Here is a 26,914-nt window from a genome sequence, read left to right as displayed (position 1 = left end):
CGAGTATTTGTGAAAAACATTAATTTCATAATGATATTTCCCCTCCTTTTAAATTCTTATTATCCAATGAAAGGATACATTCTTGTGAATTTTTTAAATAAAAAAATCAAAAGGATTAACAATGCAGATGAATTTTCACAAGCCTTTTTTGATCATATTTGCCAATGGTGCCAATATTTGTGGGCATGACTGTATTGTATGGAAAAATAAATAAATAAATAATAATAATAATAATTATATATATATATATGTGTGTGTGTGTGTGTGTGTGTGTGTGTGTGTGTGTGTGTGTGTTCCACAGAAGAAAAAAGTCACAAAGGTTTGGAGTGACATGATTTACAGAATTTTCATTTTTGGTTTTCCTGTTAACATCAAAAAGAAACACATGCTCCCACTAACAGTCTAAAAAAAGTGTCATCTCATTGAAGAATAATCCTTTAATTTCAGTAATTTGACCTCAGGAACTCAGGAATCAGAAAATACAGTATCTTCCACCAACATCCCGTTGTATGTTATTGGTGCGTAACCTGACTAAATAAATTAGAAAGAAAATAAGAGAAAATAAGACTTCCGAAACATCTTTTGAGGTTGTGCTCACAACTTGGTCTACAGAGTTTGCATTCGGTATGGTACACTGTACAATGCAGCATGAAGATGGAAAGACATCAATAAAATAAGACCACAAAGACAAATAAAAATTATAAATAGGAATTAACAAGACAAATTTGAATAAAAACAAACAAACAATACACAATAATTCAAACACAGTTTGTCTGTCCAAATCATCAAAATGAGCCTGAATCACATTTAAAAGGGTCCTTGCAGATAAATGGAGGACAAAAACACACCTTGTCCACCGTCGTACCTTATAGTTTCCCAAAAACAGCCTTTCCACTTGACAAAGTCCTCTGAACACGCTCCTCCTGGGTCATATTATGCTTACATGGCTTTCATATCTACAATATTGTGTCGAACGTTTTATCAGTTTTTGTGAAACTTTGCAGAAGAATCAGTCTTTTTGTACATTCCTGTGTAGAATCCAGCTCTACACAGTTAGATCTGAAACTGTTCCCACACACAACACCAGCTCTCTCTCTCACTCTCCCATGCATGCAAATACACATCCACCCACTCACACATAAATACAATAAGGCTGAAACAGGTGCTAGTGGTACAGGTATGACTGTTATGTTGCACGTTCAGTTTGATTCCAATCAGTGACAGGAATCGTGTAAAGGAGTGAGACTGCATTCCAAAGAAATCCAAAGTGCCGCCATTGTATGAAATAGTATCTGTCGAAGACATACGCACACACGTTGGACTTGAAACTGGCAGTCTTTGTTTTCTTTACAAAAGCCGATTGAATGAACTTCTTCTGATTTCCATTGAAATTTTCAAAGCAAATGTGAATTTCTCAGGTGGTGCAATAGGGTCAGACTGAAACCTTGCGAGTTTTCTATACAAAAAGCAGTTTTAGGTAAAATTATCTTGGCATGTAGGTCCAAAGGTCTTTCAGTTGCATCTCAAATAGGGAAATCCCCTTTCGTGTAGCTATTAACTGAAGTTAAGCATCCTTAAACTTAGTTGCACACAGTTCAGAAGCTCATTTAAGATGCAATCCATTCACATTTTATAATTTTTATGTCTAACGAGTAACATGTTAATGGCTTGTCTTGTATTTCCATGAGTCCTCTCTGAATTGTTACAGGAAATATTGTATGTGAAAACACTTTGCATTAGGACATCACATGAGAAGCAATTGGGAGCTAAATACTGTGTAGAATCAAATAAAGTTTTGGCTCCCAGGCTACCTTCTTTCAATACTCATCAAACTTAACTGGATAGTTCACCAGAAAATTTTTATTTAGTTCTTTACTCACCCTTACAGGGTTAGCTCACACAAAAATTTAAATTATGTCATTAATTACACAACCTTGTGTCATTCCAAACCCAAAAGACTTTTGTTAATCTCCAGAAAACAAATTAAGATATTTTGGATGAAATCCGAGAGCTTTCTGACAGCAACACAACTACCACGTTCAGTGCCCAGAAAGATAGTAAGGACATCTTTAAAACAGTCCATATGACATCAGTGATTTAAAATTAATTTTATTAAGCTACAAGAATATTTTGGTGCGCAAAGAAAACAAAAATACAGACCTTTTTCAACCATCTCTTATTGATGCATATTCATGAGAGCCGGCGTTCTAACGTAGAACCCAGATACACTGTGCCTTGTTTACAAGCAGAGGAAGATGCATGCTGTACATGAAACACTCTTCGTAAACGGGATGACTTGCAATTTTTTGCCTAGCCTCACTTATTCGAACCAGAATACACAGGCTTAATTTCTCTGAGAGATGATCAGAATGCTGTGAACTCGCTTTCTGCACAAGCAGTACTCTCTTAGCTTTATAAAATTACGGTTGAACCACTGTTGTCAGATGGACTATTTTAACAATGTCCTTCCTAAATTTCTAGGCCTTGAACCTGGTAGTTACATTGCTGTCTATGCAGGGTCAGAAAACTCTTGAATTTCACCAAAAATATCTTCATTTGTATTCCAAAGATAAACAAAGGTCTTGTAAGTTTGGAACGATATGAGCGTGAGAAGTTAATATAAGAATTTTCATTTTTAGGTAAACTATCCCTTTAATATCTTCCCAAACATGTATGACTTTGTTTCTTCAGTGGAATGCTAAAAACGTCAAATTTAGTTTCGGATTCTCAAAATATTTTCTTTTACATTCCAATGAAAAAAAGTCAGGTTTGGAACTACATGAGAATGAGAAAATGATAACAGAATGTCCATTTTTGGCTGGACTATCCCTTTAAGAAAAGATACAGTCATACTGACGACATCACGCTTTGTACATGTTGGCGGCAGTGGCGAGTGCTAACTGCCCATTGGCCGCGACCACACAAGGCTCCTCCTCCAATAGTCCATTGGGGTCAGTGTGTGGGATGCTGTCGTGGTAACTGCTGAAGCTGATGTTGTCTTCCTTCAGCTCAATGGTCCAAAACGGGGCATTCAGTTTCCGATTGCGGTACTCACGATACGTAAACACACCTCCCACGAAGCCCATGAGAAGAACGACAACCACGATGATGACGGCCAGGATGATGATGTTAAACTGCGTCCAGGACACTACTGTCAGGGCAGAGGCCGTGCTGTTGTGTCCTGAGGATTCTCCCATTCCGGACTGAAGGGTCGGTAGGCTTGGGTGGGTGGTAGGGGAAGAGGAGGAAGTGAGGAGGCGGGAAGCAGGTGTAGAAGCTATAGAACTTGTGGATTTGGGGATTTCTGCAGTGGAGGTCTTGATGTCTTGAGTCGGGAGGATTCTCACTGCTGAGGGAGAAAGATTGAATTGGTTACTGTGTCTAAACAGATGATAAAGGTTAGAAATGAAAAATGATTACTGTACTTTTCGGACTATAAGTCGCACCTGAGTATAAGTCGCATCAGTCCAAAATTACATCATGACGAGGAAAAGAACATATATAAGTCGCACCGGACTATAAGTCGCATTTATTTCGAACCAAGAGAAAACATTACCATCTACAGCCTCGAGAGGGCGCTCTATGTCTTCAGTGTAGACTACAGGAGCACTGAGCAGCATAGAGCGCCCTCTGGCGGCTGTAGACGGTAATGTTTTCTATTGGTTTATTTATCTCTGTTCATGTCAAATTAGTTTTGATAAATAAGTCACACCTGACTATAAGTCGCAGGACCAGCCAAACTATGAAAAAAAAAAGTGTAACTTATAGTCCGGAAAATACGGAAACTAAGAACATAAGCTGAGTAAGTATTCAAGATGAACTGCAAATCAGCCAATAAACCAAAACAAATTAGGATTAGGACTTCATCAAAAACATTAATCAATTATGAAACAAGTTAAATTCAGTGATAAGCAGCTTTACAGAATAGAGTAATAGAGCTGGTATTGTTGAATGCTCCCATTAAAATCAACGTAAATGGGAAATGTATTCTCCAGAACACTGTCATGGCAGCTTGCTATAATTTGTACAAAATGTCCAAATTTTATGGCATATATAATTTATAAAAAAATGTTAATAATTAATGGCTAAATTTATTAGAACACTAGTATTCTCACCAGCTTGACAATGTTTTTAAGTCAGCTGTTTCTGTCTTTTGCTGTAGTGTCAGTAGGAAATCTCAGTTTACATTTTCATACATTCATTTTGCCATTAATTGTAATAATCCAGTGAGATGTATTTTTTCCACAACAGCCAGTGATCCACATAGAGATCTGATCTCATCGTCATCCCGTCTGTCTATATGGATGTGTGATGAAGATATGTGAATAAGACAATGTTGACATGACATTTTTTTTAATATGTAGATCCATTTTTTTCTTGTACATTTTCATCCTTTATACAGCAAAGAATGCAGGTGTTGACCATAAACAAAAACTTTCAGTAAACTGAAAAAAAATAAATAGGGGAAACTGCTCTGTGGTATGTTTGTATGATGAAAATCTGAAAAAAGTTAAAAATAGGATGTATTTCAAGAGAGTACTACATATTTTTATAAAAAATAGATTTCCTATTTTGCAATCAATTATTGCATCGTGTGACTCACAGAATCCATTTCAAAATAAGCCAAATTTAAAGGGATTTTTTTTTAAAAAGCACCCCAAACAGGAAGCAGATAAGACACACCAAGCTTGTTAAGTTTATTAATCACATTTGTAAAATTTTATGTGGAGCTACTTTGAACATGACGTTCATTCATATTTTCAGTACTGTGGTCTGATGACTCCACATGGCGGAAAACATGAATGCATTAACAAACATTAAAGATGTTAAAACGTAACTGATTTGTGTGGATTCAGCATATGGGTGTCTGACTATTAAAATCTGTAGTAGAAAAGTGCAAATATGTATTTATCTTCTAACCTTGTCATCTGTATGTCCATCTCTGTGTGTCAGCTACCCTAAAGTTAATCTAATATAATCTAACTAGTGTTATAATACTTTAAATAAGGCATTGTCAAAAGCATAGACTGCCCAGGAAGTCTACACTGAACATAAACAACCACCTCAACCAGGATCCTTGTTAAGTTAAGGTAAAAGTGGGATAGGTATAATAAAATCATAAAAAATGCTTGCATTCATTATTCATGAATCATGACTCATTTGATGGTATCCCAGCAACCATAAAGCTCATTCTGATTTCATATACAAATGCACCTGTATATATCTGACGTGACAACATTATGAGTTACTGATCAAAAATGCAGTGACACATGTCTTTTCATCAGTGGGATGACACAATTCCATTGAGTATCCAATGACCATCTGAGAAATATCGCACACAAAACAGCGAGCACTTGCTACAATCATCCATTCGGACGAATCAGCACATTAGAAGGATTTCAAGGGATCATTTCCACAGTACCTCTCAGGGTGCAGTTGTGGTAGCGGGCGTCCCCCGTGTATCCACGAGTGCAGATCTCACAGTGTGCTCCCGCTGTGTGGTTGATGCAGCGGTGGCAATGGCCAGTCTCGGGGTGGCAGATTTGTGGCATGGAGCGAGGGTCGGCGTTCCCGTTACAGTCGCAGGGCACACACACGCCTGCGGATTTAAATAAACCGTCCGTGCACACGCTGCATGTCGGGCCGGAGAAGCCAGGCTTACATTGGTCACATACAGGCCGTCCACTGGAATCTGTAAATGCAGTTGAACAGATCTGATCAAAAACTAGAGTTACATTATGACACAAATGTGCAGACAAGGGATTTGTAGTTTATTTATGAATCATTATACCGTAATATTTGCGTCTCCTCATGCACATCCTTCAGAGCCCTTTCTAATCCTGAATTCATGTTTATGTACAGTGAGCCAAAAAGTATTTGGATAGTTGTGCCATACTTGAAAATGTATAAATGCCATTACATAATGCAACAAAACATATTTTGTAAGACACCTGTGTGAAGTTGAAGGGAATTTACTTTATCCAATCTATACATAGGGTCTTATTTGTCATGTCATATTCATTAATGTATTCCATGAAAACAACATTTTAATTGACAACTTTAGTTGTAGAAGAACATGTTGAACTGTAAAATACACATATGCAACGGTAAGATATCAATAAAATATAGCACTGGAAGCATTTGCAAATCATTGAATCATTTTCCACTGCATGCAAAAGTGTTTTAAATGTACTGAAAAGCAGCAACTGATTTAGCCGCAGTTTCATTTGAAGAGAGTTCCAGTCTGATGGTGCATCATATTCAAAAGCGGTTTTACCTAGATTAGTTTGAGCTGAAGGTACATGAAGATGGGAACGCAATGAATAGTTACCAACCACTTTTTGTTGAATAAAACAACAGAGATAGGATGGTGAAAAACCCATAATTGCTTTGTAAATCAGTAAGTACCAATGCATTTTCCTTCGAACAGCAAGTAAAGACCAGGAAACTCTATTATATAATGTACAATGATGTGTAGAAAATTTACAATCCGTAATAAATCTTAAGTCAGTGTGATACACAGCTTCCAAGGAGGCAAGAAGAAGATAAGAAGAGGCATGCTGGTATACTACATCCCCCGTAGTAAAGAATCAGTAAAAAAGTTCCAGACACAAGCTTCTTTCTTGCTTAAAATGAAAAGCAAGTCTTATTTCTAAAATAAAATCCTAGCCTTTTCTTTAACTTTTGTCTCAGATAATTAATATGTGAATTAAAACAAAGTTTGTCATCAATTATGAAACCCAGGTACGTATACGATCTGTTTCCCTTGGAAACTTCTTGCTGAACTTTTGGCATTTGCTACGGTGAACAGTACTATGTTTGAATTGAAGTAACTGAATTTTTGTCACAATGGATTTTTGTCATTTTGCCTTTGTTATTGTTGATGAAATAATAAGAAATTAACCCCTTTTGATATTATTATTTGTACAAAATAAAGTATACATCAATACATATATAAAACACTTTTAAGATGCTATTAGATTATATATATATATATATATATATATATATATATATATATATATATATATATATATATATATATATATATATATATATATATATATATATATATATATATATATATATATCCCTTAACTGGGACAACTTGTAGTTTCAACTCCAACAAATAGGTGGCGCCCCAGCACCACATTTCAAGCCTGACAACATTTTCTACAGAAGTGCAGAATAAAATGACATGAAGTGGTATGTGTGTGTGGATATATATATATATATATATATATATATATATATATATATATATATATATATATATATATATATATATATATATATATAAATATTCAAAGCCAAAATGGCACAGTGATGGTATTTGATGGAAATAGATGGAAACACTATGGTACCTCAATGTTTTTATGGTGTTTAATAATTGCAATAGTCATGGTATTTACGTGGTACTTAAAGATACTTAAAAATGCCAAGATATTACCATGGTGCCAATCCCAGAAACCATAGTATTGACATGATGTGTGGAATAAGGAGTAAGTGTGTTCGACAGCCCCACTATACATCCAATACATCAATGAAATATTCATGATTGGAAAGAAAGCCAGTTAGCAGGATGTGTGAATGACTGTGCTGGATTAACATCTTGACCTGTCTGACTGCTGCAGCACACACTGACAGAGCTACAACCGCCTGCAAGCAGAAACATCGTGCAGGAATGCAAGCTTCTGCAGTTTCAATATTACTGACACCGCTGATCCGTTTTCTCAATGGCCGCTGTTGCCAGGGCAACCCCTCCCTGAAGCAGACTGACCCCCTCGCTGCCACGGCCTGTGACACGAGATGGAGTCACACAGCCGGCCAGTGACAGAAGGAAGCAACCAGAAGGCGAAGGAATTTCTTTTCAGCACTCCTCCCGTTCCTGCCATGAGATCTCGTGGACCGTGTGTCTCCTGGACCGTGCTTCTGCCAGACTCATGCTCCAGCTACAGACAGTGTGAAGCCAACAGACGAGGCTTCACCACCTGCAGAGTTCAGAAGTGCACATATCTATCTATCCATCCATCCATCATCCATCCATCCATCTATCAAATTTACATAAGTACACTTAAAAGAGTAGCCTGGGTTCAGTCATCTAGCTCAAGAGCACAATGGTCGATCGGTGAATCTCGCAGGATTTAAATCTACAGCCTCTCAGTCATTAGCCCAAATCTTTAACTATTGCACCACTCCACAAAATCCCTCCATCATAAAATGAACCATCTTTCACAGACAGTGAAAGACAGCAGTGGGTCTGTTGATATACTGATGACTTCTGTTCGCTTCAGCTCACTCATCTTCCACTCTCTAGCCTTTTCCATCTCTCTCATTTCTAAGACAATAAAATAATTTAAACTCAAATAAAAAACGTTTCATGTCCACATACATACGTATTTGTTGGTTTGTTAAGTAGTAATATCTTGCATAGTGTACAGTCTGACGATCATTATCAGTACAGATATAATGATCAGTTGACTGTACATTATGCATCACATATTTGGCCTATAAATATATAAATAATACTGAGTACACTTATATAAGAGGTCTGAACTTTCAGTGCCCTTTCTCTCTCTCTCTTCCTCATGCTGGCTCATTGACTTTCCTCCTCAGGCTCCAGTGACCGTAAATGTAAAGTGACAACCCAAAGCCACATCACCATAGCTGTTGCTGTGCAACTGCATCCAATGGAAAGGCAGCTGAGATGGAAACAAAGCCTCTGATTGGATCTTTAGTACCATACAAAATTTTACCTTTGACAAAGATTCAGTACCAGGATTTGTATAAATGACAAAAACATCAAAAGATCCTAATTATTCCAGAATTTTGTCCGGAAACGTAAATGTCCTGGTCCTCTTGTACATGCTCCATCAGTGCATGTTATACAAAAAGGAAAAGTGTTTATGACATCTCACATTAAAATCAAACTTCCTGTGCCTACTATTGTTCTGCCTTGCTGAATAATTCCCAGTCCCTTTCAGGACATCGTGTGCCGAGCGCAGAAGCTGCCCTGACCCCTGTCAGCGTGTCACAGAGACACAGACTCACCGAGGTGGCAGCTGCCGCTGGAGCTCTCCGAGGAGCAGGGACAAGGCAGACAGGTGTCCGAGGACCCCTCACCATGACGCCGGTAGAAGTTGGGCAGACACTCCTCACAGTTGTGGCCCTGAGTGTTATCCTGACAGTCCAAACAAATACCTGACCAAGAGAAGGAGAATATTAGCAATGGTACAGACTGAACACCAGACTTCCTGAGAATCTTTGGGCTAGTTTAGCACAGTGAGCCTTGAAAAGCTCTTTCTAAGACAAAGAAATCTGCTTTTTCAGAGAAGAACCGGATTAAAGCTTATGTTTAAAGTGCTCTCGGTCTTAAATGGCACTAGGACATTTCTTGATGATTTAGGCCTTGAATTATGAAATGGTGTGCTGGAGATCTAGTTAACGTTCAAGATCAGAGTTTTCAAGTGGAGAGACATAAAACAAAGGTCTCTCTGTCAGTGCTGATAATGTCAACAAAAACTATTCATTTTATTTTATTTTTGTTAACTGAAATTAAGATGAAATAAAATAAAATGTAAACATGCATTCATATTCAGTCAAAGTACTAAAATGTAAAGTAAAAAAAAACAAATCTAAATAGAAATATTTAAAAAATAAATAAAACAAAGAATTAACTAAAATTAAATTGAAAACCTAAAATCTAAAAATAAATGCTAATTTAAAGTACCAATAAATATAGTGATAGTGGTATTTAACAAAACTAAAATAGCACTAGCTTATAAAGTTTTTAATTCATGACCCTTAACATAACTTAATCACAACTAGCACCACATACATTTAGATAAATCAGTTGCAACTAGTTAATTAGTCAGAATTGTTTAAAGCACTGTTAAATATTCCACTATTTCATTAGATTTTTTTTTCTCTCTATACACACACACACACTCACAAACACACACACACAAGTGCAGCTAATCTGTTAGCAGGTAAGCAGTTTATTTTTTATATTAAAAATTATATTATATTATAGTATCATGTAATTTCAAGTATATTCATTGAAATTAACAGAAAATATTAAGTATTATGCACTTAATATTATAATAATGTTTATAAATGTTAATGAAAGCCTAAAATTATTACAGAAAAACGTGTTCATATTAGTACCTTAATGGTACTGTATATATTTGTACAGGTTTTTGTACGTGTATGCAATCTTGTGTTGGTATATCTTTGTTATGTTGGAGAGATTTTGCCAATGGTTTAATTATGTTCTTTCTTAATTTCTATTCATTTAGAAATTTCTATTTCTAATTTCTTAATTTCTAAATTCTAGAGTTTGTATTTTTCTTCTTCGTTCTTTGTTACAGTTACATGAAAGCACTGCATTTGCTTTGTGTTTTATCACACTCGAAGCAGTACGTTACAGTTTTCCTGTGGGAGTTTTGTGTGGACACTGACAACACAATCTATCTGGCCAAAGACCAAAAGCCTTTGTGTACTTTGCACACTATTGTTTTGGCTCTGTGAGTTACTGCGTGTCTCTCTCGCGCGTGTGTGTGTGGTATTATGCTGCAGGGCAGCTGTGAGTCTATGAACTGTAAGCAGTCTCTGGAGATGCTGATTGGGTTTTATGACTGAGGAGGGCTGTAAATCTGACTGTGGGTCTCTGCATTGAGGAAAGGTTACCAGCTACCATCTGCACACACACATCGCAGAAAGAGAAAGACAGAGACAGATGGGTTCCTAGACACACACACGCACACATGCACTTGAACAAGCAGTTGACAAACACGTCTGTGACTTTAGTAGACTGAGGCCCGGGTGAAATGATTTAAGACAAACGCCTGCACTTCTCAGATGTCAGCAGGTTTGCTTAACAAATTAACACACACACACAGACCAGCATGAGCATTCTGTTGATAGGGTTTTTTGGTCCTGATTCAAATTGAGCTTAATTAAGTCCAGGTTGCCTAGGATACAGGGAAGAAGAGAGAAAAGGAGAGGGAAGTGTGGAGGATGTTGTGATGAATCGCTCTAGGTGAGTCAATCTCAGATCTGGAGCTATCGTTTTAAAGGAACTGTTCACCCAAAAACATACATTTGGCATTTATTCATGTCATTCCAAAGCAAAAGTATCATAATATTATTGTATGACTAAAAAATATATACAAATAAATAAATAAAATACGAATAAACATTTTAAATGAAAAATATATTTCTAAGATTCTAATATTTTTATATTATATTATATTATATTATATTATATTATATTATATTATATTATATTATATTATATTATATTAAGTCACATGCAACTGTACAAGTAAATGTAAATACATGTAAATGAACAGCATTAAATTTGATTTAATGTTTATTCATATTTAAAATTGTAATGATACCTTCAAATTGAGAATATCCAGGAGAATGTTATGATTTGGGAGTAGGCCTTTCTTTCCTTTTATTTCTTTCTTTCTTTCTTTCTTTCTTTCTTTCTTTCTTTCTTTCTTTCTTTCTTTCTTTCTTTCTTTCTTTCTTTCTTTCTTGTTTGTTCATATTATGCTTTATGGTGAGTCTGCTTGTATCTCTGTTATTCCCAGTCTTTTAAAGAGAAAGTATAATCTAGACCATCTTCACCTGCAGAGAATTGAACACAAGATCCAGATCAGTTCAATTCTTTGTCAAGGTGGATGATCTTATGGAAATAATTCATGCTTTTGAAGTTGTAGTTGAGACATTAAACTGCATTTTCCAAGATATTAACAGAGATTTTTTTATTTATCTATTTTTATTTTTGCACAGTGTTAGCAATCAATGTTAGATTAGCATCCATTCACTTTAATTGTAGGAGAAACTAGTTATTATGGAGTCACTGTGACAGATGCCTCAAACTGAGATCATGAACGATGTGTGAAAAATACATGGATCATCAGTAATAGTTTTTTTTTTCACTTTGTAAAAGTACTGAGTGTAAATTCATCATATATTCCATGATCCATCCGGTCTTTAGAACTTCTTGAGTGTTTTTCTTTGGAATGACATGAGGGTGAGTAATTCATGACAACATTTTCTGTTTTTCAAGTTCTGAAACTTTCAGGATTTATCAAGCATACAAATTCCTCACGTCACGACTCTTTAAATGATGCTGAACGTGTGCGGGACTGACCTGACTGAGGGTGGCAGTAGGTAGAGTGGTTGTTGCATTGGCACGGTTGGCATCCTGTGCTGCTGAAGTGAAAGAATCCAGGGTGGCAGTCGTCACACTTGGGCCCGTATACACCCGTCTTACACTTACACAGCCCTGAGCTGCAAGAGAGAAACATGCATGAAAAACACTACATCACTGCTCGACAACATTTATGACACTGGCAGCCTGGACATTTTGTGTCCTCTCTGTGTATATCTAGTTCCTGTGGTATCTGATTACACACACAAGGCTTTGCCCTAAACAGCTAACAATCCTGGTTTAAAATGCAGTCATGCACATTTAAAGCAGACTAGACCTTTCATTTTTAATTCCACTGTCTCTACATGTGGGTACACATGAGGGACCTGTGGCCCGGACCACATTTGAAAACCATCTGCTGCTTCAGACCGGATTCCAGGAACCCCTCTGCATCTCTCTCTCTCTCTCTCTTTCTCTCTCTCACACACACACACACACACACACAGTTTAATCTCAATGTGCCTGTGTTGTCAGCCCATAATAACAGCAGTTTGACTACTGAAACTACAGAAGCTGTTGGAAGTGTTACGTATGAAGGACATCACAGAGCCAACCAACAGCAGAAACCCACAGAGGATGATGGCTAGGTATGTTTTGGAGCATGGCAGCTGGTTGAGATGGACCTGAGCTGGTCCTAAGCAGGACCTAGTTGCCCAGGACCAGCCTAAACCAGCTGCCATGCTTCAAAACATACCTAACCAGCATGCTGGTTTTGTCAACAGGGATCAGAATCCCATGATAAAAAAAGACTGGCACAAAATGATCCCCTTACAGTTCATCTATTTATGTAGAACCAAAATCACACAACCACTAATTATACAGTGTTGTAAAGTGTTTTTACATTTTTACAAGTGTCACGTGGCAATTGCGGCTCAAGTTATTGGCCAGAACTAAGCATCCATTAGCAAAAGATGGCAGATTTCAAACTGTTTTTCCAGCAGCTCCTCTGACCACAGAGAAACTACCATTGAGATCAAATCCCAAACACTATGTTTAAGCAATAGCAATAGTGATGCTTGCCTCCGCAGGTCCACTAATGACCCCTTTATGCTTATCACTCTTGATTTAGTGATTTTGCTGATTATGATGTCATTTAATGGATGCTTTAGTCCTCACTCTCGTAAAATAGTCATTAGTCTATTCCCCAAACACATAGACACGCCTCCATATCCCCCAATCACATACACACACCCCAGGGCTGTTGCGTCAGGTCTGGGGTGAAGGTTAAGGTGAGCTGGGGTTTCCAGGGGTTGTGTGATTGGTTCTGGTGTGTGTGTAGAGCGAGTGATAGATGAGAGAGGGGCGTATGATGACACCCGTGGGACTGGCTTAAAGCACTCAGCCATGCTGACAGGAGCTCAACGCTGGGGACCCCAGAAAAACAACAACAGCAGTGATAAAAGAGCCCACGGATGGAGCACAAAAGAAAGAGGAGATCTGAGAGGAAGTAAGAAGATTTCCAAAGGGGGAGAAAGAAACAAAGCATCATGGGGGATGTTTGGTTTTTTTTTTCAATGGGAAGTTAGTTTGATGCCTCAAGAAATATAAAGAAAATACAAACAGACATTAATAATTCACATATTTAAGTTTTTTTGATAATATTGTAATGAGCTTTAAAGGGAAGACGGCAAATGATAGCAATGAATGGCCCTTTAAATAGGGACATCTATGTTATCATCATCATCATCCAACCACATTTACAGGCGACTTGTCGATGTAACATATGGAAATTGTGACACTTAAGTTTCGCACAGATGCTTCCTGCAATGCATTGAAGAATCACACCTGCTCTGCACCTTCATACACTCACGCAGTCTGTGATCTGAATGAGTAAATACAGACACACATCTTAAATTATACATTACTAGCCTAGAGGAAGCAGGGGAGTCAAAGAGAGACAGAGAGAAGAAAGACAAAGAGTGCTACACCCTATTTTGACTAGATCTTAGTCAGAGAAGATACATATTTAATATGATGCAAGTGAAAATGAGCTATAAGCAGATGTACAGTGTGTGCAATATGTTGTAAGGCATCTTTCAATGTGTTAAAAATAGTCACAATGTAAAAAAATAGAAGTTTAAAATAATTATACTCTTTATATACACACTATATAAAAGATTCAATAAAAAAAATATAAGGCATATACATATATTATATTATATTATATTATATTATATTATATTATATTATATTATATTATATTATATTCATGACAATTTATCCTGATTCAGTAGCCTACTGTACATTATAAAAAAATATGTTTGTAAAAGTTGTGCTTAAATATAATTGAAAATATATAGAATGGTGTAACACATCCTAATGTGCGCTGCCACCATGTATAATTTTTTTTTTCAAATTTTTTTTTTTGTTGTTGTTGTTAATCGACATTGTAACCTAACACAAATTTTTTTTAACATTAGTGGGGTGTTAGTAGATATATTTGCACTTGCTGTGGCAGAGCGTGTGTGGGAGCATGTATACTGTATGTGGATGTGCACGGGCCAATAGACAGGTTGCCATGGCGACGTTTCGGTTCCCAGAGCATTCTGAGGAATGAGAGTGAGGCGTGACATATAAAACCTATCAATCACAATCTCCAGAGAAAGAGAAAAAGAGATCAAGAAACAGAGAAAAAGGCAGCCTGTTATCACTTTAATGCAACCAGAAAAACAAGGTTTCTTGTGGCAGATGCAACCATCTGCCCTTCCTAAAAACACCATGGACTCAATAGATGAGTCAGTGAGAGCATATAAAGATGTCTGTTTCCCAAACACACCCACACACAATCAGAGTGATTATCGAGGTCAGATAATTATCAATCACACCCTGTCTGTTGGCCTTCCCTTGCATTGACATTCATTAGCAGACAGAGCCGTCATCTGTGTGTCTGTAAAGCCAGCTGTTGAGCAGAACCATTCATTAGGGCGGCACGCTTAGCATTTGTGTAAACACCAAACAGGGCGCCGTTTTGTAGCTTTTAGCTTGAAGATGATTATCTAAATGCATCCACCCCCATTCCAGAGCAATAAATGTAGCCTTACTAAAAAAGCCAAGCGTGTGGATAGAAACACAGCACTCTGTATTAGGAAAAGCTGGTAAATGCGGCTTAAAACACATTTTTATGTGATTTTTTTAAAGCATGCTATAAATCCAGGCTGGCAAAAGATATAGGTTATTTGTTGTCATAATATAAGTCAAAATACCTGTAATACCAGAAATAAACCTCTCTAGTAATAATCACCATCTCAGCAGTGTGAGCATGGCGTGATGGGTATCGACTGATTTATGCATTTGGCAGACGCTTTTATCCAAAGCAATTTACATTGCATTCAGGCAAACAATTTTCTCCTAACATGTGTTCCCTGGGATTTGAACCCCAACCTTGCGCTTGCTAACACAAAGCTCTACCACTTGAGCTACAGAAACACTGCTCATTTGTGATATGACACTCTGTCACTTAAGACTCACGACACATTTCACAATCAACATTTTCAAGCGTTGAAATTAAATTAAATTAAATTATAAATATTAACATATTAAAATATCAGCTATAATAAGAAGAATAAAAATAAATTAAAATACTACTGCATGTGAAATAAACTGAGGTCCATGGTCAAATTATTAAAGGGGGGGTGAAATGCTCGTTTTCACTCAATATCCTGTTAATCTTGAGTACCTATAGAGTAGTACTGCATCCTTCATAACTCCAAAAAGTCTTTAGTTTTATTATATTCATAAGAGAAAGATAGTCTGTACCGATTTTTCCCGGAAAAACACGACTGGCTGGAGGCGTGACGTGTGGGCGGAGCTAAAGAATCACGAGCGCCAGTAAGCTTTTGCGTAGAGAGCATTTGGAAGCTGACATTACCTTGAGGAAAAAAAACAAACCATGGCTAACAGTCAGATTCAGCCGTTTATTTATGATCCAGAATCAGATCCAGAGGCTGAAACTGAACGAGAGCAGCAGCAGCAACGACTCGCTCCGAGCGGGGCTCGAACCCGGGTCTCCAATGGGAGGCGGACGCAATAACAAGGAGGCAGAGATATTTTAAGCAGTTTTACTCACCGCCTGCGGTTCCAACACACGATCGTGACCCTTTTTCGTTGGGATTGCATCATCCTTAAGAAATAAACGATATGCAAATCCGTCGTCAAATTGGGCCTTGTTTGTAAAACAAGCATTTTCGAAATGCAGGGGAACAATCACAAACACTTGCACAACTCCGTTGATGCTCTGTAACAATAAACTCCATCCACTGGTCCCTTAATGCTGTTTCTCTTTTGGTAATCTGTGCAGGGTTGTCTTGCCCTGGCAACCAAAAACACACATCTTTTGTGACATTTCGCAACGCTCTCGCTCTGCCTCTGATCAGTGATTGTCTGTGCTCAGCCTCTCAGTGCTCTGCTATACGGGAGCGCGTGCTCTTCCGGGAGAAGTGCCCTTAAGACCCATATAAGGGAATTCCGCTCCATCTAACGTCACACAGAGCCATACTCGAAAAAAACTTTCCGAAACTTGTGACAAACCGGAAGGAGTATTTTTGGAACAGAAATACTCCTTCAAACGTACAACTTAATTTTTGAAACTTTGTCCATGTTTAGCATGGGAATCCAACTCTTTAACAGTGTAAAAAACTCAGTATGCATGAAATAGCATTTCACCCCCCCTTTAAAGCGCTATGAATTATGGGTATCCCAACAGCCTCAATTTTCAATTTTCAACTTTGTATTCATTAAACAATACTGAGGAGGAGAAATGTAGCAGATCTGTTTTCAACACTGATAACAGTAATAAATATTTATTGAGCAGCATATTAGAATCATTTCTGAAAGATCATGTGACACTGAAGACTGGAACAATGATTCTGAAAACTCAGCTTTGCATCACAGAAATAAATTAAATTATACAATATATTAATATAGAAAAGAGTCATTTTAAATTGTAATAATATTTCACAATATTAAATTCATTTCTGTATTTTTGATTAAATAAATGAACATTGGTAAGCATACTTTAAAGTTACTTCCTCCAAAAACATAAAAAAAATGTACTGACCCCAAAAGCTTATGTTAAAACATTCATTTAATACTTATTTCATTATAATAAACGTGGAATTTAAAGTAATGTTTAATTACCATCACATTGTGAATTAATGAAAAATTGGAGATTGAGGAATTAATATAAAACTGAATTAATTAAACATATTTAATTACTCATGAGTGACTGTGCTTGTTTCATGTGTAACCCCTATGATCCACACACTAAAATGTCGTTTGATCAAATAAAAGCAAAAATGGACCAGCATCAGGCAGCACAGCCAGTTTTTAGCACTCCAACACTGCCGGATTGACACTTAATATATCCTAATACCATCACCAGGGGCTTCCTTAATCATTTGGATTGGTTGTGTATGTGTGTGTACGAGAGACGAGCTGTGTTGAGCAGGCAGCAGTAGCAGAAAGCTCATTAATGTTTCAGAAACCCTGGGGCAGATCAGCTGCATATTAACTAGGTCAGTGTTACACAATGACTGGATCCCCTTCCCTCGCTCTCTCTGCTGCCCTGGAGATGCCAGCATCATTCTCCTGCCTGCATCCTTCACATCCATGACAACCGTGGAACTGGGCAGCTCTAAACCTCGCCTGGTGCTTTCAAAGTGAAAGACTTAGATGTTTTCCTAAAGGGGGAAGAATGCATGAAAGATCCAGTTTCTTAGCAACTGATGCTGTGCAGATATTAAAACTTCCACTTGCATCACACTTTACTGACTTAAATCACAACTTAAACAACACTGTATATTTTTGGTATGCAATGAATGCTTATAGATGACCGATTTTGAGTTTTTATAGAACAGTATTTTCCAGTCCTTTAATCTGATTGGCTGAGCAGCGTTACCGGAGTGAGACTTTGTACTGATTGTGTAATTGTCTATTCCAGACTTTGCATTTTGAAAGAATGTCAAATTAAAAGTTTTACTTAAAGCACATATGAAATCATAACGTTTAACAGTCTTTTGTTTTGTTTTCTTACTTAAACACGTAAACTTATGTTGACTATACTAAAGCACATGTAACGTGTTATTCAGTATTACATTTAAAGTGAATATTTTAAATGTAGTAAATTGCAAAATTCATCATTACAAAAGTGTAATTACATTTGAATAAATTCGATTTTAATACACATGACACAAGTTTCAATAGTACTGACATTAATGTATATTTTAGTTTACCATAAAAGTTTGTCAGTACATTCAACAGTACACTTTAACCATACTTCAATAGAAGTAATTATGCAATTATATATTCAGTTGTACTTGGTTTAGAAAAATATTATTATTAAGGGTCTATTTTTTTATTATTTTACAAAGAACACTGAATAACATCAACTTCAAAAAATATGACTGTGTACTTAATTGTGTCAAAAAACACTGAAGTTCAGCTAACTGCATTTAATATAAGCTACATTTGAAAATAAATAACTAATAAATGTTATATCTACATGAAGCATATAAAACATGTAATTAGTTTATATATTTTTTTATAATAATATTATTATTATATAATTTAGTTCACACTAAAATATATTATTTCCATAATTAATTTTATGTTATTTATTTTTTTTAGGTACGGTATGTAATAGTATGCTATAACTCTCTATAAAACTGGGGTATCTATAAACAAGGAATATTATGGTAAAATGAAGTGCTAATAATGGAGATAAGATTTAGCTCCCATTCTCGTTAAATCAGATTAAAATAATATAATCCTCTCCAACCGAAATGTCCTTATAATTTTTGTACATTACAAATCTGATTTTACTTGGGCACTATGGAAAGCTAATCTCTACTGAAGAACAAAAAAGCATGGCGTGCATAAGAATTCATAATTCACACTGGATTGGCTATTATAATTTCCCTGAGGAGCTCTAAGAGACCGGCCTTCTCAGACCAGTGATTCCACACACAAAGCTCAAGCCAAGGACAGTAAAATGGAAATTATTATTAAGAAGCTTCATTTCAAAGATCACACAACTGCAAAGCTGTATTACTATTTAAAATATGGTCGTCCACCTGAATAGCTAGACATCAACTATTTCTCCAGTTTGACAATACATGAGAGCGAATGCTTGGGTGCTTTTTGAGAAGGCATAACACAGATCATAAAATATGTTCACATATTGCTTCATTTTCTCAGCTGTAGCGAACAAAACTGTACATTCTTCCTGAACGAGATGTTAAAATTCAGGCTTAATCCTGATTTTGTTTATGGTTCTGTGCTCTTAAAACAAAGCCAGGATAACAACAGTCTGCTCCCTGCAGGGAATGCAATTTAATTAGGCTCAAACTGGCAATCCTCAGCATGCCCCACTGTAAACCTACTAAACAATTAAAGCACAGGAGAAATATGCCAACAGGAAACTGATACGTCCTCAAGGTTTTGAGAGAGAGAAACAATAGAGGGTTGAGCTATGATCTGCCTGAGTATTATATACATCAGAGATAAAATTAGTTAAAGTGACTAAAATCTTCCTCTGGGGAGAACATTCTCAAAGCTAAAAATGATTGATAAATAAAGCAAATGTTATGTTGAATCTAAAATTTTTTGAAAGATTGAGATAGAGTTAAGTGTGCAATAATTTGATTTATCATGTTAAAGGTTTTTTGTCCATGTTTCTGTTTTAAAAAGACATAAATGAGTAATTGTTAAAGAAATCTGTTATAGTAAAAACTGATTCAGAATTTAAGGCTTAAAAAGTGTTATTTCAGAGCTGCTGGAAGAAATGAAAGTTGGATGTAATTTTTTAAAGAAAATACCAGCCCAAAACTGTAATTTCATACATATTTGTAAATGGCTGAGCAGATACCCAAGTTAAAGTACATTTTTTGTAAAATATAAATTATACACAAGAAAGAAGTACATCCATTAAACAAGGATGCATTAAATTGATCAAAACGGACAGTAGATACATTTATAATATTACAGAAGATTTTTTTTTAATTCTGTACTTTCGATGTTTCAATTTTATGAAAAAAAAAGATATATCCTAAAAATAACAATAAGACATGTTTCTGTAGTTTTTGTCTACTTTTGTAAATCTGCAAACTGTCCAAACAACTCCTATAGGAAAGACACATAAGAATGCCTTCTTCCCGCAGTGCCTCTCACCTGTCACAGCTGGAGCCGTCGGCACCGAAGGAGTCGCATGCGCAGGGCAGGCAGCCGATGGAGCCGTTGGTGAAGTGATCTTCCTCACACTCTTCACACTGCAGCCCGGTGTAACCCGGCATACAGTCACACTGACCCGTGTCACGGTCACACTCGTCAGGGTCCGACGCTCCTTCACCACTGCAGTTACACCCTGGCTCTTCAGAGGAAACACACACAAAGGATTTCATAAGAATGTTTGACAAGTAAAGAGAGTCAATAAGACCATCAAATACTGATATAAAGCACCAACAAAGTCATCCTGTAGGCATCTGCTCTCCAAAATATCTTAACCTGTTAATTGTCACACCGTCCCGTATACGGGACACCTACGTTGACTATACTATATTACAATCAAATCTAATCTAATCTTGACAAACTATATATCGTTGGAAAGGTCTAAGACTCCCAAATATATATTTTACCTAGGAAAAGTAATAGATCAATTTATGACAAGAGTGCACCTTCAGAAATCTACATTACAAAAGGAGCTTTGACCTTTGTTTAAAAAAAATACTTCCTCGTTGCCTTTTTCTCTATCACATTTTAGAAATCATGAGAAGTTATATATCACTTGAAAACATAAAATCTCAAAATTCATCCTTTAAAACCCATTTTAAAATCAGACATTGCATTTCCATGTAAATGGCACATCAAAATCATGTTACAAAATGTTTTCAGTCATGAATTATAAAAATGTAGGTTTGTATCATGCACATTCAAGTCTATCTTCAAAAATGTGAGTGACAGTTAACAGGTTAATGTTTAAGACAGTGTTTCCTAGCCATTGTTGTTGGTATATTTATTTATTTATTTATTTGTCTTACAAAACCCCACAGGCTATTTAATACGACAAAATACAATAGAACCAATTATGCTGTCTACAGTGGATGCGGAGAGCACAGCAGACGAATCGGCGACAGTAAACCCATTTTTGTCTTTTTTCACTCATAGGCGATTCATATTCAAGGGCGAATGAGACCCATTTTGTGGGAGTGTTTGAGAAGAAAAAAAAAACGAAAGAAAAAATAAAGAATATTTGAATCTCGAAATTGAAAATCGAATGCCAACCCACCGAACTAATATTCGAATATTCTGGTCCAGCCCTACTAAGAATAAGAGAATATGAATAAACATCAAATGCAGAGTGTCCACAGGGAATTCTGGGAATGTAAATTAACTTTTTTTCTGTATAATTGATAAACTGACATAATACTGTCATTTTTACTGTAAATATGAAGTGAACACCTTTAAACAATTATATTTTAGATATATATATATATATTTTTTCACAGCGTTTTACAGTCTTGACAGTTTTTTTTTTTTTTTTTTTTTTTTTACAGTTGCTGATCATTTCTACAGTTTCTCATTGGGTCAGATTGGTTTTATACAGTGGAAGAAAAAAATAACTTAATTTAAACCTAATTTAATTTCAAAAATAGTTTTAATTATCAGTGAACCAACCTAATTATATTATGTTACAACAACAAAACTAAATTTAAGAGTTGAAATAGCTCTGTATGGCAACAACTGGTACTTTTTTTTAACAAAACAAAAACAGTTTTTTTAGTGGCCCTTTGGGATACATATACCGCATACTAATGGAGAAATCCATGAGAAACTGTCACCTGTGCATCGTCAAACATAAAGTCTTGTTAATGCAGCACTGCTGCTCTGTAGTAAATTTCTTCTTCAAGTTCAAGTCCGCTACACATCACACTGCTCCATCTTGCTGATCTCTGCCGGCGGTAATAAATGACTCCCTTCAGCCTGATTCTGATAGCTCATTAAGCTGATATTAGACTGCAGATCTATAGTATGCAGGAGAGGATGTAGGTCCATGGAGAAAAAACACAAACTCTAAAGGCAAATCAGGCAAATTCCTGCTGAAGCTTGTTTAATTCCAAATCTATATCAACTGACGTTAAATCAAAGACAATTTTCCAGTTGCTGCATTTAAAAAAAATCGATCTGAATTAATTTACCAGCAACATCTGGATATGGAGACCAGCTGCAATTAGATATAGAATGGAATATAGTTTGCTGTATGTTCTTTTCTTTTATCAATTTACATAAAACTGATAGAGACAGTCGAAAGAGCCAGATTTGAATCTGCCTTTTCCATGTGAACACCACAACATGTGTTAACTGCTAGGCCACAGCTCCTCTATGTTTGCTCATGATCAAATGCGTTTCATCTCAAAAAGCAAAGTGGGCTATATTTATAAAAATGTAAATCTGAAAGAGTGCATTTGAATCCATCTTTCATGTAATACATGTTATTATTCATCGGCTTTTGTTCATGCACATGTCCCAGAAGCAACCTCTTATCGCTAAGAGAGGAGGGCTTTTTCCCTTTGGTGGGTCATTTAGTTCAAGGGAGATAAATCAAAGTCATGCAAAGTGTTGAAGGAACAGTTAATCCAAAAATGTAAATTCACTCATCAGTTATTCACCGTCGTGTTGTTCCAAAGCCTGGCTTCATTCAAAGCCGGAATTTTAGTCAATCTTTTATATACAATTTATTCCAATGGATACAAAAGCTTCAAAAATTAAGAAATTACATTGTCCTCCCTGCAATATATTTACATTTATTCATTTAGCTGACGCTTTTATCCAAAGCAACTTACAATTGCTATATATATATACATATATATATATATATATATCAGAGGTCACACAACTCCCGAGCAACTAGGGGTTAAGTGTCTTGCTCAGGGACACATTGGTGTCTCACAGTGGATTCAAACCCGGGTTTCTCACACCAAAGACACGTATGTTATCCACTGCGCCAACAGCACCCCATATATACTACTGTTCAGAGGTTTGGGGTCAGTATGTTTTTTTTAGGATATTAATTATTCTGTCCTTTTCAATGTTCTAATCATCAAAGAATCCTAAAAACAAATATTTATCATGTTTTTTTGACTGAAGATTCAGATCAATAAACTCCATCATGAGCCAGACGTCTTACGTGTGAATCTCTCATGCCTTCATCCCCAAGAACCCATTTCATCAGATTTACTGCACTAGGTCACCAGAGGGGTACCTGCCGAAAGGGAAAAACATCATCTGTATGCCCGGGACAGAAACACCCTCCACCACACGGAGATGGAGTGTGTTCGTAAACCCCTTCTGCTCCTGAGGGGGGCTGTGGAGGGCGCGGATAAGAAGCTTACACATCCCAGTCTGACAGATTATACATACATGCATGTAAATGAGGCTGGCTACCAGACTCACCGTTATAGGACAATATTATGAAAATATCAAGTATGACAGAGCGATTACAACTGAACCAGATGAGAGGATGAACCTTTGATTTGATGTGGTTTCATTGACCTCAGGCTTGATGTGGTAATGAACTGTAAGGAAATAAACAGGAACTAAATGATTTGTTTATTTTGATGTAGGGTGCCACTGTATATTTAGGGGTTGTTCAGTTTCGGATGTGAAGCTAAAAGACAAGGCGGACACAGAGTGTCAGATGACAAAAGAAATAACTTAAAAAAGGTGTCTCGTGTGATAGAGTGAGAGACATTTTTCAGGCAAAAATATTCTTCTTTCCATTAGCTCCAGTGGAAACGGCACTCATCCCACTCCAACATACAGACTTGAGGTCAGGGGGTAAAGAGAGTTCACTGGGATGTCTAATGCACAGCTGTTATGATCTAGGTCAAAGTCGCTCAACTCATACAGGATTTATCTTTTTACATTACAATATTTGAGACGTGCAGTGAGATGCCCAGCTAGATAAAGTGTTATTCATAAGAGGAAAGCTCTGACTGCTGGAGATGCATCTGAATTAGTAAAAAAAAAACATGTAAACAGATGTCATCTCTAGAGTTGTGCAACATTCAGAATTGCCTTTTTAAGAATGCCTTTTAAAATTCCACATTAATTCTTGAATTTGAATATGTATCAAACTGAATTGTAATTTTAAGAAAGTCAAATTCATATGGAATAAAATAAAATGTATAATTAAACAAATTAAGTAAATAAAATAAAGAATTAATAAGTATTTCATTTTTTTCTGCAAGAACTACCCATGTTATCATATACAAAGCATATATATTCTGACATTCAAAATTGCACAATTCTAACACCAACAAAATGTTCTAATTCAAATTCCAGTTCAACATTCACTTTGAAAAATGGATGAGGCCAATTCTTTTTAAAACTCTTTAAAAAACACTTTAAAAATATATGTAAGGAGAGGCAATTCTTAAATTCTGAATTTGCCCAACCCTGGTCTCTACATAATAAAAAATGCCTTCTGGATATAACAGACACTTTTTATAACAAGATACCTGTATTATACTGAAGAATATCAATCTAAATAGAAGCTTATTTCCATATAGTTGATATTCTTGATTTCTAGCCCACTTTCTCTGGCCCCTAGGCTGTCATCTAAAGGGCCCCCTAACACTTCCTGTGTCCTAATAAAGGCAGGCTTTGACACAGTCCATGATTTTCTGATCATTGTCTCCCGATTATAACCTCAGCATCAGGAACAATGGCTGTGGAATGTCCAATCACAATGGCAGGGCAGAGAAGGGGCTAAACATCTGTACAATACTGCCTGTTTCTTTTTTTGACAAATATGTTTGGTGTTAGATTTTTTTTTTTTTTAAGATAAACAAGTGCAAACATCTAAACCTATTAAGTGCAGAATCACTGGGGTTAGTGACCCCTATCAGTGCATTGGTGATAACTGTTTTGTTATCTTGGGGATTTAGCCTTATTATAGAAAAGTAGGCCAAGTCTATAGATACTTCCATATGAACAATTGGTGCACCCAAACAACCATTTCATGTAAATGCAAGATTTATGTCGACCTCAATCTCATTAACAGTGTGACCTGGTTCTTTGACTCGTACACACAAAGGATAATCTCTGGCCTTTATTTCCTACCAGCCACACATTAATGAAACAATTCTAACAGAAATGCAAAAAATCTCAGCTGGATATATCAGGAAAAAAAATGTCTGATGATGTCCTTTAACTGACACAGCCTACATGTGGTGAATCTGTTTGTAGTGATGGGGTAATGTCAGGAGTCAGGACAGACAGACAACTAGGACAAATACCCTGCAGCTCAATCAATGAAGGACCTGTATGGGCACATTACAATACTTACCATATTATATCAATGAATAGGCACTTACCCAGCATTAGACATCAGCCTGTTGTATAACAGTTTTATGTAAATAAAATAAAGGTCAAGCTGTTTTAAATCAATGCGTGGGTGGATGGATGAAAGGATAGATTTGATAAGATTTAAGGCCTGTCCACACCAAGCACAATAACTATAAAGATAAAGATATAGTTCTAAACACAGACAGACAGACAGACAGACAGACAGACAGACAGACAGACAGACAGATAGATAGATAGATAGATAGATAGATAGATAGATAGATAGATAGATAGATAGATAGATAGATAGATAGATAGATAGAGTGAAGGTATTTGTGGTATTGATCATACCTCATCAATTTATCATGTTGATGGCTATGACTAATAATGAAGTGATTGTTGAGAGTCAGACGGTGGACTGCAGGAATGATGTTTTTGGTACAGTACGAGATTAAAATGACAAGATCACGAAGCAGAAGGCAGCAAAGGCCTGATAATCATACATAAGGCTAATTGATTCGATGTGCTCAACAGCAACAGCATTCAGATTTAAAATGGCATGTCTGTTGCCAGAAATGTGATTTCTAAATTTCAGTATTCCGCTATTTCGCATTTAACGTTAACTCACCTTGAGAACTGTCAGAGGTTGTGCTGAAGTCGGGCACGACGCCCGATCTGTCCGCTTCATTATCAGACATCTGCGCTTCTATCATCTGGGTTTCAACAGAGCTGAGCTTCCTCCGAGCAGATGCGGCCATGTAGCTGGGATTAGACAGAGATGGGGTGGTGGGCTCCGTTGTTGGGGGTATAATGGTGGCTGCTGGTGCTGCGACATTTATCGGTTTTCTAGCGGACGCGATCGAGGGCGCTGGTGTTAATGCGACAATACCGAGCCGGTCCCCTGGAAACCCGCTCGCGCTCGTATTTGGATGATCTTCAGCGATTGAACGAGATTTCCTTATTAATAAAGGCAGGGCATCGTAGGAATGAGCCGCCTCGGATAACCCCATGCACACAAAAAAGATGAATGGGAAAGCCGGAGATGTAAACATCATTAAGGCAAGCCACCACATAATGATAATCTCAACGCTCCATGAAAACCTCCTCGAGACGGACTTCACAAGGCCCCCGTCCTCCAATTTCCATCGGGCTATTCCAAACCAGGTGGTTTCCAATCCGCCCCGATGTAGCCTACTCCACCATATCCGACAGAGATCCCCTTTTTCTCAATGGCTTTGAACAGACTGCAAGGTGTTTGATCCGCACCGACCTGTAGTAGTAGCGAAGCGCAATGGAGTGGCACACTCACTGGCCAATCAGAATGCAGGACGAGACAACCGCTGTGGT

General features: G+C 36.8%; 1 protein-coding gene across 1 annotated transcript; it reads right to left on the bottom strand.

The window, feature by feature from the left end:
• Nucleotides 1-332: 332 nt before the first annotated feature.
• Nucleotides 333-26,836, bottom strand: si:ch211-158d24.2 (multiple epidermal growth factor-like domains protein 9). The gene is made up of 6 exons (XM_052563843.1): nucleotides 26,196-26,836; nucleotides 20,393-20,591; nucleotides 12,167-12,306; nucleotides 9,052-9,201; nucleotides 5,423-5,692; nucleotides 333-3,349 (listed from the first exon to the last, which is right to left on the bottom strand). The coding sequence occupies exons 1-6, from the start codon at nucleotides 26,638-26,640 to the stop codon at nucleotides 2,862-2,864; spliced, it is 1,692 nt and encodes a 563-aa protein (XP_052419803.1). The 5' UTR covers nucleotides 26,641-26,836; the 3' UTR covers nucleotides 333-2,861.
• Between the last annotated feature and the right edge of the window lie 78 nt (nucleotides 26,837-26,914).

This window comes from Carassius gibelio, chromosome B8 (genome assembly GCF_023724105.1).
Source record: "Carassius gibelio isolate Cgi1373 ecotype wild population from Czech Republic chromosome B8, carGib1.2-hapl.c, whole genome shotgun sequence".
In the NCBI taxonomy this organism is placed as follows: Eukaryota; Metazoa; Chordata; class Actinopteri; order Cypriniformes; family Cyprinidae; genus Carassius; species Carassius gibelio.
Note: the sequence above shows the minus strand (reverse complement) of the source record. Positions and strands in the feature narration are given on the sequence as shown.

Bases quoted from the DNA above. Each gene is read 5' to 3' on its own strand.
- si:ch211-158d24.2 (XM_052563843.1), bottom strand. From the start codon at position 26,640: ATGTGGTGGCTTGCCTTAATGATGTTTACATCTCCGGCTTTCCCATTC. The intron at 20,592-26,195 runs GTGAGTTAACGT...TTTCCTCTGAAG, and splicing joins AACCTCTGACAGTTCTCAAG to AGCCAGGGTGTAACTGCAGT. The intron at 3,350-5,422 runs GTACTGTGGAAA...TTTCTCCCTCAG, and splicing joins CCACAACTGCACCCTGAGAG to CAGTGAGAATCCTCCCGACT.